A 14,589-nucleotide genomic window follows, 5' to 3' on the forward strand; every position below is an offset into this window, starting at 1 on the left:
CTGAACTTCATGGTTCACTTGAAGAGAGCTCAGCTTTAAACAGACCTTTACAGGAAGAAGGTTCAGTGTTCTACCGCTACATCTAAATTATATGAGCTTTCTCTGGCTGCCCTGAGTTACCAGGAATATATAGATCCAGTGATGTCAGTGACTGAGGCCGTATTCATCCCTTAACCCACAGACTGCCAGAAAATCATGAATGCCTCCTTATGGCAAGGTTTCTTAGCTATCTAATATATGAAACCTCAAACAGAATGTCTTTCCTGTATTATTTGTCTCGTATGCACAGAGAAACCACTGTGCCCAGTCAAAACCAGTACTCCAGGTTTCGTTCATATCATGTTTTCTCAAAGATTCCACAGGGTTTGGTATAAAACAAGATATACTTGTTTCAAACACACCTTCCACAGCCCAGCCTTTACAGTCAATTTTGTGTGGTATAGTAAAGAGAACTGAACTTAGAGCCATGAAAAACCTGCATTCAGAGCCAAGTCCTGTTACTTAATAACTGTGATATTCATTCATTTATTCCACATGAATTTATTATGTACCTAATAATATGTATCAGGTACTGTGAAATGAAGGAACATGGTCTCATGGGGGATGAAAACAACATATACGCAAATAGACAAATTCAAAGAACATACAAAGTAATATAGCCCGAGAATTAAGCTAGGCTTCATATAGGAGGTGGCATGAGCAGACCTTTAAAAAAAAAAACCTAGAGATTCAAAGAGGCAGAGGAGGAAGGCCATTACAGATGTGTAACACAGCTTGTGGGGCAGCTAGGTGGCGCAGTGAGTAAGAGCACTGACCCCCAGTTGAGAGGACCCAGGATCGGTTCCAGCCTCAGATACTTAACACCCACACAAAATAACTGGCCTTGTAACCTTGGGCAAGTTACTTAACCCCAATTGCTTAAAAAAAAAAAAAAAAGCTTGTGCAAGGACACAGAGATGGAAAATGGAACAAGTTCAGGACCAGTTTAATTGGAATATGGTATGCATGAAGAGAAATGATGGTGTAGAAAAGTTAAGCTGGAACTAGACTCTGCAAAGCTTTATATGGCAAACAGAGGAGGACATATTTTACCCTGAATAGGAAGCCACAGGCGGTTTTGGAGCAGAGGAGTTAAGTAGTCAATCCTGTGCTTTAGGAATATCAATTTGACAGCTATGTGATTGTTTGAAGGAAGTCACTTGAGACAGGAGAGCAATTTAGCAATGGTGAGAGGTACTGAGCACCTGAATTAGGGTGGTGGTAAGAAAGGCGATGGAGTTGCGGGTGAGAAAAAGAGGGCAAATTTCAAGTTTGCAATCTGAGTGACAAGGAGGGTGGTATCTTTAATTAGAAAAAGCAAGTCAGGATTGGGATGTGTTTGGCGAGAAGGGGGAAAAGGGAGAGATGAGTTCCATTTGGGGACATGTTGAGTTTGAGATGCCTATGTGGCATATAAGAAGTTGTGTTCAAACAGCAGTTGGCAATTTAAGATTCGAGCTCAAGAGATTGGGATTGAAAATATAGACAGAGGAGGCATCTGCATGATAAGCAATCAAAATGCATTAAGCATCTTTGTTGTACCCAATACTGTACTTGGTGCTGGGATACAAATATAATGCATATTTGACGATTGATGATCTGTGAAGAGTGATAAAATGAGAAGTGGGTAGTTTATTATGTGAATGTGGGATGTTGGGGTGATGGCAAGATGTCTGCATTGGGTGGACCTTGCTACATGAGTGGATTACTAGCTATATAAGTTAAAGAATGGTCAGGAGTTCCAAGTCCACCAGATAGAAGCCTCTAATTTGAGTTCTGACATTCTCCTTTCCAGGCAGCTCCACCCCAGGGCTGGTCTCTGAAATAAGTCCATTAACTTCTCTGGAATGTGGAATAAGGTCTGTAGGGGGTCTGATTCAGAGTATTCCTAGTATGAAGAAGTGAGCAGCAGGGTAGGGAGATGCCCACACTGACTAGGTCATAGTGATGAGGTAAATGATAAGACAGGCTAAAGCCTGCTCTGGGAGATACTGAACCAATAAAAGAGGCCCCAGGACAGAGTACTGAGAACTAGCCACTCTTTAAGAGAAAAGCACACATGGATGATGATCTTGGCAAGAGATGGAAAAGCAGATATATAAAAGAAGAACCCCAAGAGAACTCTGCCAGGAAAATCCAAGAAGGAAAAAGTACTAGGGAGAGGGAGTAGTCAACCAATTCTCTCAAGGTGAAAATCTGGAAAATCTAGACTGGAGAATATTCAGGAGAAGGGGGTAGTCAACTATCAAACTCTGAAGAAAAGTAAAGGTGAGGATGGAGAAAAGGCCCAGATTTAGCAGTCTTTTTTTTTTTTTATCTCTTCTTAACTTCTGATTTACATCATTTGTTTCCTCCAAATTTTGAGTTACAAATTTTCTCCCCGTTTTTCCCCTACCCACCGCCCCAAAATAGCAGTCCCACAGGATATCCCCTCCTCCAATCTGCTCTCTCCCATATTTTCTGCCATACCCCTTTCGACTTTTCCAGTGGATCTCTATGCCCCAGTGCCTGGATATCTTATTTCCCAATTACATGTAAGATGGTATTAATAATAGTATACATATATATATATATATACACACATATATATACATATATATTTGAATATTTGATTTTAAAACTTTCAATTCCAGATTCATTCCCTTCCTCCCTTGTCACCCACCCGTACTGGGAAGATAAGCAGCTCAGTAAAAGTTGTACATGTGTGGCTAATGCAAAACAATAACATAGTAGATATATTGTAAAAGACTGACTATATTTCCCTCCCTCCTATCCCACCTCCCACTTGTTCTATTCTCTACTTTGATCTCGTCCCTTTTCAAAAGTGGGTGCTTCCAACTTCCGTCCCCCCCAGCCTGCCCTCCCTTCCATCATCCCCCCCTCCTCTCCTGAAGGGTGAGATACCCTATTTAGTGTGTATATCATTCCCTCCTCAAGTCAAATTCAATAGGAATAAGGTTGACCCATTCCCTTTTGCCTTCCTATTCTTCCCCTCCATTATAACCATTTTCCCTTGCCTCTTCTGTATGAGATAGTTTATCCCAATCTGTCTCTCCCCATCTCCTCTCATTATATTCCTCTCACCTCTTAATTTCACCTTTTAAGTATCATCCCTTCCTGTTAAATTGGTCCTGTGCCCTCTATCTATGTATACCTGCAAACATATATACACACATTCACATATGTATTCATATGCCCATATACTCTCATATATAGACATATATATATTTCTAATCCCTTCAACTACTGAGAAAAGTTTCATCAGTTACAATTATCGTTTTTCCATGTAGGAATGTTAATAGTTCAACTTTGATAAGTTCCTTATGATTTCTTTTCCCTGTTTACCTTCTCATGCTTCTCTTGCTTCTTGTATCTGAATGTCAAATTTTCTATTCAACTCTGTCTTTTTCAGCAAGAATGCTTGAAAGTCCTCTATTCCACTGAATGACCATATTTTCCCCTGAAACATGATACTCAGTTTTGCTGGGTAGGTGACTCTTGGTTTTAATCCTAGCTCCTTGGACCTCCAGAATATCATATTCCAGGCCCTTTGATCCCTCAGTGTAGAAGCTGCCAGATCCTGGGTTATCCTGATTGTGTTTCCACAATATTCAAATTGTTTCTTTCTGGCTGCTTGTAATATTCTCTCCTTGATCTGGGAATTCCGGAACCTGACTAGAATATTCCTAGTTTTCTTTTGGGGATCTTTTTCAGGAGGTGATCGGTGGATTCTTGCAACCTCTATTTTGCCCTCTGGTACTAAAACATCATGGCAGTTTTCTTTGAGAACTTCCTGGAGGATGATTTCTAGGTTCTTACTTTGGTCATGGCTTTCAGGTAGTCCAATAATTTTTAATTATCTCTCCTGGATCTATTTTCCAGGTCAGTGATTTTTCCCATGAGATATTTCACATTGCCTTCTATTCTTTCATTTGTTTGTATCTGTTTAACAGCATCTTGATTTCTCATGAAGTCATTAGCTTCCATTTGCTCTAATCTAATTCTGAAGCAATGATTCTCCTCAGTGAGCTTTTGAGATTCTTTTTCCATCTGGCAAATTTGGCTTTTTAAAGCATTCTTCTCCTCATTGCCTTTTTGAGCCTCTTTTGTCATTTGAGTCAGTCTGTTTTTTAAGGTATTATTTTCCTCAGTCAGGCTGTTGACTCTTATTTCGTAATTTTCTTGCATCGTTCTCATTTCTCTTCCCAATTTTTCCTCCACTTCTCTTATCTGCTTCTTAAGGTCCTCTATGGCTTGTAACCAGCCTGTATTTTCCCTTGAAGCTTTTGGTGCAGGAGTTCTGACTCTCTCTCACTCTCCCCCCTTCATCTCTCTCTCTGTCTCTCTCTCTCTGTCTCTCTGTCTCTGTCTCTCTGTCTCTGTCTCTCTCTCTCTCTCTCTGTCTGTCTGTCTCTCTCTCTCTCTCTCTCTCTCTCTCTCTCTCTCTCTCTTTCTCTGTCGGTGCTGTACCACAGACTGGACTGCCTGCTTCTCATGAGATTCTAATAAAACTACCTTCACTTTGAGAGGTCTCCGAGTAGTCAATGTGGGTAAGGGTCTCCACACCCCACACATGTTTATATAGCAGTCTCAAGTTTACACTATTTTTGCACATATCTCATTTGATCTTCATAACACTAGGAGATATAATTACAAGTATTATCCCAATTTTACATTCAAAGAAACTAAAGCTAATTGATATAAAATGGCCACATGATTAATAAATGGCATAACTGAGATTTGATACAGATCTTACATCTCTGAGTTTAGTTCTTTCCACTATAATGCTGTATCTCATGCAATGGACATACATTAGATCATCCTGGCACAACACTCATGATTGACAAATCTGGGAAGGTTTGAGGCTGTGCGGATGCTACTAAGCATTTAAACCCAGCATAGTGTGCCCTGTGCTGTGCTCTGAGCAAAGCAGAATCACAGTAGCACAACGGAAATATGAACTGCACAAAGCTAGACATCTCTAATAAAATCCCCAATGTGCAAAGACTATTTGTGCCCCACCTGTGATGGAGCCTTTAGAGCTCATATTGGACCAGTCAGCCATAGCTGAATGTACCTTACCCCAGCATTATGATGTCATCAGTCCTCTTCAAGTACAAAGGATGAAAAAGAGCAATTTACTAAACCAGTCTATGCTATTCACAATTCTAAGGCTGGTCAGCCACAAACTCAGCAAGAGCTCAAGTCTGGCTGAATGACCTAGACTCAATCCTGAGTAGTCTAGAACAGTGAGCATAGAATGGTTTTTGCATCTTTGAATGATAAAAAGTATTCTAAAATGCAAAAACCATTCTTAGCTTGCAGGCGTACAAAAATAGGCAGCTGACTCCTGGCCTAGAATATCCTCCAGAATAGATTGATGGCCACACATAGTCAGGGAAGGTTCTCAAGTTCCCTTAATATACTCTAGCAACTAAGCACTCCATATTCTTCTCCACTGTGTACTCAGCTTACTAAATCAATGGTATATCTTGGGGTTGGGACAAAGAAGCCGTTCTACTTTCCCTGAGAAAAAAATAGAGGAGGAAACTAAACCCTAGGCTTCATTTTACCCCTGGGTAATTGGATTGGGGTAGCAGATTGTTCCCATAGGCTGAGTATAAATGCTGATTGACATCAAGGTTTAGAAAAAATCCTAAGTGAATCCAAAGTCTCTTTCCACAGTCATGAGGTTAGAGGGGAATGAATATAGGAAAGGTCTCTCCTTCCTCCAGTTAAGTATATACTTATCTATTTCTCATCTATATCCTTGCAATAGAATGTTAAGCTCCTTGGGGAGGCTTGGTAGGAGTATGGCAGGAATAAGCCAGAATCTTCCAACATGTCCAAATTTCCCCCACAAACAAGATAAAATAGAGCAGGAAAAATAGACAAGAGTTGGGGCAGAGCCTTGGTACTCCTGGGACAACCTGAGAAGATGCAAAAAACCCTGTAAAATGTAAATACCTCCAGGCTAGTTCCTCTGAACCAGCCAGCAGGGAACCCTGGGGCCAGCTGAGCTGGGAGATAGCCTCAGCCCCAGTTCCAGGAATTTTCACCTCAGACCTGTATAGATAAGGGGCAAGACCCAGCTGTGCTGCTGAGCTGTGGCCGAGTGGGAAGGAACCAGCAGATTCCATGTGAATGCAGAAGCAATGAGGGCAGAGTTCTTGGTTTTGATTCCAGACCAGAGGGGAGAACTGAAGGAGGATCTGAGGCTAGAGGCACCAGGACTAGAGGTGATTACAATAATAAACTGCTACAAATTTCTTTAAAACGAGCAGGCAAAGGAGAAAGAATTCAACTAGAGAAAGTTACTATGGAAATAGAGGAGACTGAAATTCATCTTCAGAGGGTACTGAAGCAAAAAAAAAATAATAATAAATGCTCTCCTACCACAAAGAGTAACATGAAATGGTCATCTGCCCAAAAAAGAATTCTCAAGAAACTTAAAAGACTTTTAAAATCAGATGAGATAGAGGAAATTTTTTTAACATAAGAACAATCCAAGAACAAGTATGAAAAGTGAACCAAGGAGATTCAGAATCTTAAGAAAATGATGCCTTGAAAGTTAGAATTGTGGAGGGGCGGAGTCAAAATGGCAGAGTAGCAGGACCTCTCCACGTCTCTGGCTTCCACCTTTCCCAATCCATGTAAAAGGGGACTCTGGGAGCCAAGCCTGGAGCCAAGCCCAGCCCCACGCCCAAGCTTTAGCCCCAGGGTGGGCCTGACCAGCTGCCTGCCAGAGGGACTCCAGATCAGCAGCAGCTGTGGCCCTTTCCAGATTCATCAACATATAGATGCAAAGGGCAAAGTGAGAGGTCAGTGCAGTGTAGACTTTGGGACCAGTAGTTGGGAGAGCATCAGCATTTGCCTCCAGGGCGATAGGCCGCTAAGATGCCCAGCACAGCCAGCACCATGTGGCTCCTGGTCTGCAGAGTGTAGGGGGACCAAGCAACCAGTCTGAGGGGTAATCGCTCTTGCTTTAACCTGCTTGGATCTGGATTGCAGTCTAGGGTGGAGGTCCTGGGGTTCGTGACCAGCTTGCCAGAGTGTGTGTGGAGGCCTCTGAGAGGCACCTAACTAATACCTCCAGCAGTTGAGAAAACCCCAGCGTTTGGGACAAAAGTTCCCCTGTCTGGTGGCAGAGTCCTACTGTGGCAAAAAGCCCAGGGGTCAAGTGACTGAGGGGTGACATGACCAGACAAAGGAAGCAAAACAAACAGAAGACTCCAACATTAGACTCCTATTTTGGGGACAAAAAGTTGTAAAGCATGGAACAGGAGGAAAACAGTGAAGTCAGAACTCCTGCACCAAAAGCTTCAAAGGAAAATACAGCCTGGTTACAAGCCATAGAGGACCTTAAGAAGCAGATAAGAGAAGTGGAGCAAAAATTGGGAAGAGAAATGAGAACGATGCAAGAAAATTATGAAATGAGAGTCAACAGCCTGACTGAGGAAAATCTCACCTTAAAAAACAGATTGACTCAATTGGCAAAAGAGGCTCAAAAAGGCAATGAGGAGAGGAATGCCTTGAAAAGCTAAATTTGCCAGATGGAAAAAGAAGCTCAAAAGCTCAATGAGATTTGTTCCCTTGGATTTATATTGGAGCAAAGGGAAGCTAGTGACTTGAGAAGAAATCAAGATGATGTTAAACAGATCCAAACAAATGAAAGAATAGAAGGCAATGTGAACTATCTCATGGGAAAAACCACTGACCTGGAAAATAGATCCAGGAGAGATAATTTTAAGAATTATTGGACTACCTAAAAGCCATGACCAAAGTAAGAACCTAGAAATCATCCTCCAGGAAGTTCTCAAAGAAAACTGCCCTGATGTTTTAGTACCAGAGGGCAAAATAGAGGTTGAAAGAATCCACCGTTCACCTCCTGAAAAAGATCCCAAAAAGAAAACTCCTAGGAATATTCTAGTCAGGTTCCGGAATTCCCAGATCAAGGAGAGAATATTACAAGCAGCCAGAAAGAAACAATTTGAATATTGTGGAAACACAATCAGGATAACCCAGGATCTGGTAGCTTCTACACTGAGAGATCGAAGGGCCTGGAATAGGATATTACAGAGGGCAGAGGAGCTGGGATTAAAACCAAGGATCACCTACCCAGAAAAACTGAGTATCGGGAAAATATGGTCATTCAGTGGAATAGAGGACTTTCAAGCATTCTTAATGAAAAAACCAGAGTTGAATAGAAAATTTGACATCCAGATACAACAAGCAAGGGAAGTATGAGAAGGTAAACAGGGAAAAGGAATCATAAGCCACTGATCAAAGTTGAACTATTAACATTCCTACATGGAAAAACGATAATTGTAACTGATGAAACTTTTCTCAGTATGAAAAGTTGAAGGGAATAGGAAAAAAAAATATGTACATATCTATATAGGAGGGTATACGGGCATATGAATACATATGTGAATGTGTGTGTATATATGCTTACAGGTATACATAGAGGGCACAGGACCAATTTAATAGGAAGGGATGTTACATAAAAGGGGAAATTAAGAGGTGAGAGGAATATAATGAGAGGAGATGGAGACAGAATGGGGTAAACTATCTCATAAAGAAGAGACAAGGGAAAGGCGTTACAATGGAGGGGAAGAATAGGACGCCAGAAGGGCACCCTTATTTGGCTCAGGGGGGGAATGAAATACACACTAAATAGGATATCTCACCCTACAGGAGAATAGGGGGAAGAGAATGAGAGGGGATGATGGAAGCACTCACTTTTGAAAGGGGACGGGATCAAAGTAGAGAATACAGCAAGTGGATGGTGGGATAGGAGAGAGGGAAATATATTAAGTCTTTTACAATATACCTACTATGTTAATGTTTTGCATTAGCTACACATGTACGGAACTGCTTATCTTCCCAGTAAGGGTGGGTGACAAGGGAGGAAGGGAATGAATCTGGCATTCAAAGTTTTAAAATCAAATGTTTAAAATTATACTATCTTACATGTAATTGGGAAAGAAGATATACAGGAACTGGGGCATAGAGATCCACCATGCCCTACTGGAAAAGTCTAAGGGGGTATGGGAAAAGATATGGGAGAGAGCAGATTGGAGGAGGGGATAACTGTGGTACTGCTATTCTGGGGTGGTGGGTAGGGGAAAAATGGGGAGAAAATTTGTAACTCAAAATCTGGCAGAAATTAATGATGTAAATCAGAAGTTAACAAAGCATTTGAAAAAATGGAAAAAAAAGTTAGAATTGTGTAAGGGGAAGCCAGTGAAATTATGAGACCAAGAAATAATAAATCAAAATATAAATAATAAAAAAGAGAATGTGAACAATCTCATAAGAAAAACAACTGATATGGAGAACTGATCATGAGAGATAGTGGGGGCGGCTAGGTGGCACAGTGAGTAAGAGTGCTGGCCCCAGAGTAGGGGGGAACTGGTTCCGACCTCAGATACTTAACACCCACACAAAAAAACTGGCTGTGTAACCTTGGGCAAGTTACTTAACCCCAATTGCTTTAAAAAATGAGAAATAGTGGAGCCACAATTAGAATCACACAAGAAAGTGAAAAATAGGGAAACTACACTCTATGTCAGCTATATTAATCAATATTGTTATGTAGGAAATTAGTTGGTGGACTCGGGAAAATATGGAAAGACTTGGACATATGAAGGAAGATGTTATACACCCTCAGAGAAACAGAAGACAAGCTAGTAGTTTTATATAGATGGATATGAATGTATGTTTATGAGTATGATTATAGATATCTAAGTATATGTATATTTATGTATATATGCGCGTGTACACATACACATATAAACTCATTTGTGCTGAACTGTAGCCTTCTTGGGGGTGGGAGTAGAAGAGAAAGGGGGGGAAAAACAAAGTCTAAATCATATAGCAAAGAACGAAAGAAAATGTACAAGAAAGCAAAGACAGGCAGCTCTGAACACAATGTGCAGTAATTATTTTATAGGCTTTCTTGAAATGGAAATTTCCACATATTTTGAATCCTTTCATGTTTTACTGTGCACATGCAATGCTTTTTCTTATCGAGTATTTAAATTTTAGTATTTAAGCTTAAAATTAAAAAGAATGTAAGCTCCTAGAAGGCAGGAACTTTGCATTTAGCACAGTGCCTAGAACACAGAAGGTACTTAAATGCTTGTTTGAATTAGCTCACTTAGGCTCAGATATATAAAGCTGCAGAGGACTCTAGAGATAATTCACATGAAATCATTTCATTTTACAGATGAGAAAAAACACCTAGAAACACAAAATAACTTACCCAAGTTCAAAGAGGTAATAATTAGAAGAACCATGACTTTAATCCAAGTCTGTTCCTTCAGAGGCCATTCATCCTTTCAAAGGTAGCAAGCTTTATTTATCCAAGAATACACTTAATTCAATATACAATAAACATGTATGTGTAAGATGCTATATTAACACTGAGGGATAAAAAGCTAAAAGCAGAATAGTTTTAATGAACAAATCAATGACATTCCTTTCAAAGCCTTTATTATCTCGTTTGATCTTACCAACAAATAGAATGATGAAATCTGACAAACCTTCATTTCAAAATTCCCTAAATGCAGCCGTAGTGTAAAGAAAGAAAAAAACAGCTTTGCAACCACATCCGTGGATGAACAAATCAAGACACAGAAACATCCCAACAAATATTAACACATGAGCTTTTCGTGACACTTGGGGCAGGACATGCATGAGAACCAAAGGAAGAGCTGCCCACTTTCTGCCTAAAACCCATTCCCAAAATAATTTAACCTTCCTCTAAATAAGGCATACTTACTGGAAAAGGGTCAAAAATATTAAACGTGTTTCTAAGCTCAAGGGCATTTTGATTTCTATTAATAGCTGTTATGATATGTAAAATAAATTAATAAAAACAAGGGGAAAAATGCAGAGTTTTCAATATTTTATTCAAGTTGTATTTTTTAAGTGGTGGTAAGTACAGCATTTGGAGGGGAAGGCATCTAATTCCACACAATATGGAAGATTCTAAATTGTATCCATTAATTGCTAAAAAAAAAAAATTAGTGTGAGAATACAACAGAAGTCCAATTTTGATTCCAAGTGATGTCACTACGTGAGCAGTTACACAGACTCTTCCCTGCTTATTGTTCTGTGTCCGAGCAGCCTCTTTATATGTAACTCAGTCAAAGTGAATGGAACCACAATGAGACTGGGAATTAAGTACTACATTATTGGCTTAATCACATCAAACTGGCTCCACAACAAAATGGTACAAAGTGGACACCTAAAAGGACTCTGCAGACAAATTCTGGCAGAAGTAACTAATCAAAGCTGGAACAATTCATGAGGATTTGACTTTAAAAAAAAGAGTCCCCTTTTCACACAAGTTTTCACTCCCATCAAGGAATGAGCCTCTGTCTACCCACTTAGGATAGATATGTAGCCACGTTGACTGCAATGGACCATGAATGCTCAGGAAGTCCACATTTAGTAAGTGCCTACATATCACTGCCTTCCACTAGCAGCTATCTCTAGATAAAAAAAAGGTGGCTCAATGCACCCTTTCAGTCCTTAGAGAATTCTGAAAGCTGTTGTGAGAATCGTCACGTATCCCCTCAAAAGCTTGGAGCTGAAAGGACCTTTTTTCTGAGTCGGGTTTCTTCTGTATCTCTGAAAGGATAACACTTTAAAGCTGCATCATCTTTAACCTGGAGGTCTAACATGATTGGTACATAGCAATACTTGCGTCCCAGACATACAACATGAAAAGGTACACTAATTTCTGAAGGTAGCTATCCTGCAAAACATTTTAAAATTAAGTGATTGTACAACTTCTTTTATGCTTGAAATTCCAGTCCTAGACCAAGCTTGTGGCCACCAGCATTGACATTCTTGCCGTCCAGCAAAGCTGATAATGTCAGTTTGATACCTAAGGTGCAAACGATTGGGACAAGAACAAAGATTTTATCAATGAAAGATTAAAGTACTTTACACAAACCATAAAAAAATTCAGAATCCCATTAGAACTGTGAGCTCCCTGGGAGCAGAGACAGTATCTTTATCTTTTAGGGAGAACTCCAGCACTTCCCCTATCAAGTTACAGAAATATATTCTTATCAACTGACCACACGTGTAAACTATTGCGTAATGAAGTTAGAAAGAAAAAAACTCAGAATTTATTGAAAACACTTATGAGATAGGGACTACATATGTAATTTTATTAGCATAGGGCAGTAGTTCTCAAAGTGAGGTTCACAGACTTCTAGGGATCACCAAGAATCCTTCAGGTGTTCTAATAAACATGTTATTTGCCCACTAAAATGTCCCTCCCTTTTCCAACTACATTTTTGTATGAAGAAAATTTTCTTTATATAGTTCTCCCAAAACAAAATATCACAACAGATTGAATAGAGAAACAATGATAAAACCCACAATAAACAATAAAACCAATAAACTTCAGGGTTCTAAACAATTTTTGAGAGTAAAAAAGAGATACCAAGTACAAAAGTTTTGAGGAATCCCTATTATAAGAAACTCTGAGGTGAGAAAATCCCCTCTACCAAGTCAGGTCAGTACCTTCTCTGTAACCTAAAGTCTTAGACAGCTGTCTACAACACTGAAAGCTTAATTAACTTGCCACTGACAGTGGTCACACTGTCAGTGTATATCAGAGGTAAGACTTGAACCCAGGCCTCCCTGTGGTTTCAAGTCCAGATCTATATCCTATTAAATCAGTGGTGTCGAACAAAAAGAAACTACTTGCTGCATATTGATTTAGAAAACCACAAATTAATATTATCTATGCTGTACTATTTTTATTTATTTTGTCAAACATTTCTCAATTGCATTTTAATCTAATTTGAGTCACACTGGAGTTTTGCTGGCCAAAGCAGCCCACCAGCTGTGAGTTTGACTCCTCTATGTGACAATACTGCCTAATGATAATAATATTCAAATGGAACAGTGATCTCACTGATGGGGGATTTCCCTGAACAATATAGATCACACCTATTTGAAGTCTGCATGCCTTCCACAATTTTTGTCAAGGTCCTACTTTAACTTTACCACAATTAACTCAAGAATACTTGATGCTTTAAGATGTATATGTCACTTAAACCTTCAAACTGTTATTTTCCTTAGTTTACTCTCCTGGAATTCCCACTGGATTTTCTGTGTTCTTTGGAACAAACAAGTGCACCCTTCCCCTATCAGTTATGTCCCAGAAACACATCTTATGCAGTGAGTACTCGTAAAAACTAATTTCATGTTTTCTCCCACATTTCTTCCCCAATATAACTAGTATGCTAGAACCCATCACTAAGTCTTAGAATTTGCCCTGACTGGATGCATGGAGTCAAGAGCACTGAGTTTAGACTCAGCAGATGTTAACTCTAGTCTAGTGGACACTTATTTGTTGTGTGACTTTGATCCCCCATCTTCAAAAATGAAAGGATTGGACTAAATCTTTAAGATCTTTTCCAATTCTGAATCTATTCTATGAATTTAGGACAAGAAGCAGAAATCAATCATATGTCCAGCAATGGTCAGTTCCTTGGAAGAACTTGAAATATGCCCTAAATCCAAATGGCTCAGCAGGTCAGGTCACTCCAAGGACCGTCAGAAGACTTCTACATAGGTCAAAGGAACACAATAAGTATGTCTTTTCCATTCCTGGTCTATAATAATGGGGATTTTCTTTTAGGCTGATGGTAAGAATCAGAATTTGAAGGCTAAAAACCATAACCTAGAGATCTAGAAGGGACCTTGGAGGTCATATAATCCAACCTGATTTTACATATGAGGAAGCTAAAGCCTTGGGGGTGAAGTGACTTATAAAGGATCACACAGTTAGTGAGTATCAGAGTCAGGGTTCAAACCCAATTCTCTGCTTCCAAATTCAATGCTTTTTCAATTGCTCTAGTCTGCCTCTAAAATGACATCATTTAACCTCATTATACCAATGGTCAAACTGAGAACTAAAATTGAGAAGCTATTTGGCTTTAAGTCTCACCATGAGTTAAGGGCAGAGCCAGAGAACTAGAGCCTACTTCTGGACACCCAGCCTGAGGGTCTTTCAAACCAAACCCTAACACAAAACATTACAGAAAAACCCCACAAACAACAACATACAACACCACGTATTCTATAATCTCACTCTGGAGACACAGAGTGGATTTCATCCACAAGTAACCCTTACCTGGTTTGAGAGTCTGGGTGTAACCTAAGCCTATCAGGCTAGAATTGTTCACTTTAGCCTATTTAGAAAGAAAAGAAAAGAGCTCAGTGTTATAAAGTGAACTAGAAAGCTTTAATCATCTACCAACTCTGGGTTTCAGCACAGAATGACTTTCTTCCCACGTTTATGGAACACATAAAATACAGAATTCGTGGAAACTTGCAATTAGCTCATAGAGAGTGAATGCAAAATTAAGTGTTCAAATGTTGTGTTTAAATCAATATATGTAACAAGGCTCAAAAACCTGATTTCCAAGGAAAAGGGCATGCATATCTCCATTGTTCCTAGAAATACAACTTCTGACAGTCACCCCAAGAAGGATCACCTGCATTTAAATTACTGAG

General features: G+C 39.6%; 1 protein-coding gene across 1 annotated transcript in view; it reads right to left on the reverse strand.

Annotated features, from left to right (window-relative positions):
- Nucleotides 1-10,934: 10,934 nt before the first annotated feature.
- Nucleotides 10,935-14,589, reverse strand: part of VDAC1 (voltage dependent anion channel 1) — a 38,068-nt gene continuing 34,413 nt past the window's right edge. Inside the window, exons 8-9 of the mRNA XM_069091835.1 lie at nucleotides 14,207-14,264; nucleotides 10,935-11,938 (exon numbers count right to left, since the gene is read on the reverse strand). Coding sequence (XP_068947936.1) covers nucleotides 11,847-11,938; nucleotides 14,207-14,264 — 150 coding nt within the window. The 3' untranslated portion in view covers nucleotides 10,935-11,846. The remainder of the gene's footprint in view (nucleotides 11,939-14,206; nucleotides 14,265-14,589) is intronic.

This window comes from Petaurus breviceps, unplaced genomic scaffold, assembly GCF_028583685.1.
Source record: "Petaurus breviceps papuanus isolate PSGF00001 unplaced genomic scaffold, PetGlider_PUasm1.0 189, whole genome shotgun sequence".
Classification (NCBI taxonomy): Eukaryota; Metazoa; Chordata; class Mammalia; order Diprotodontia; family Petauridae; genus Petaurus; species Petaurus breviceps.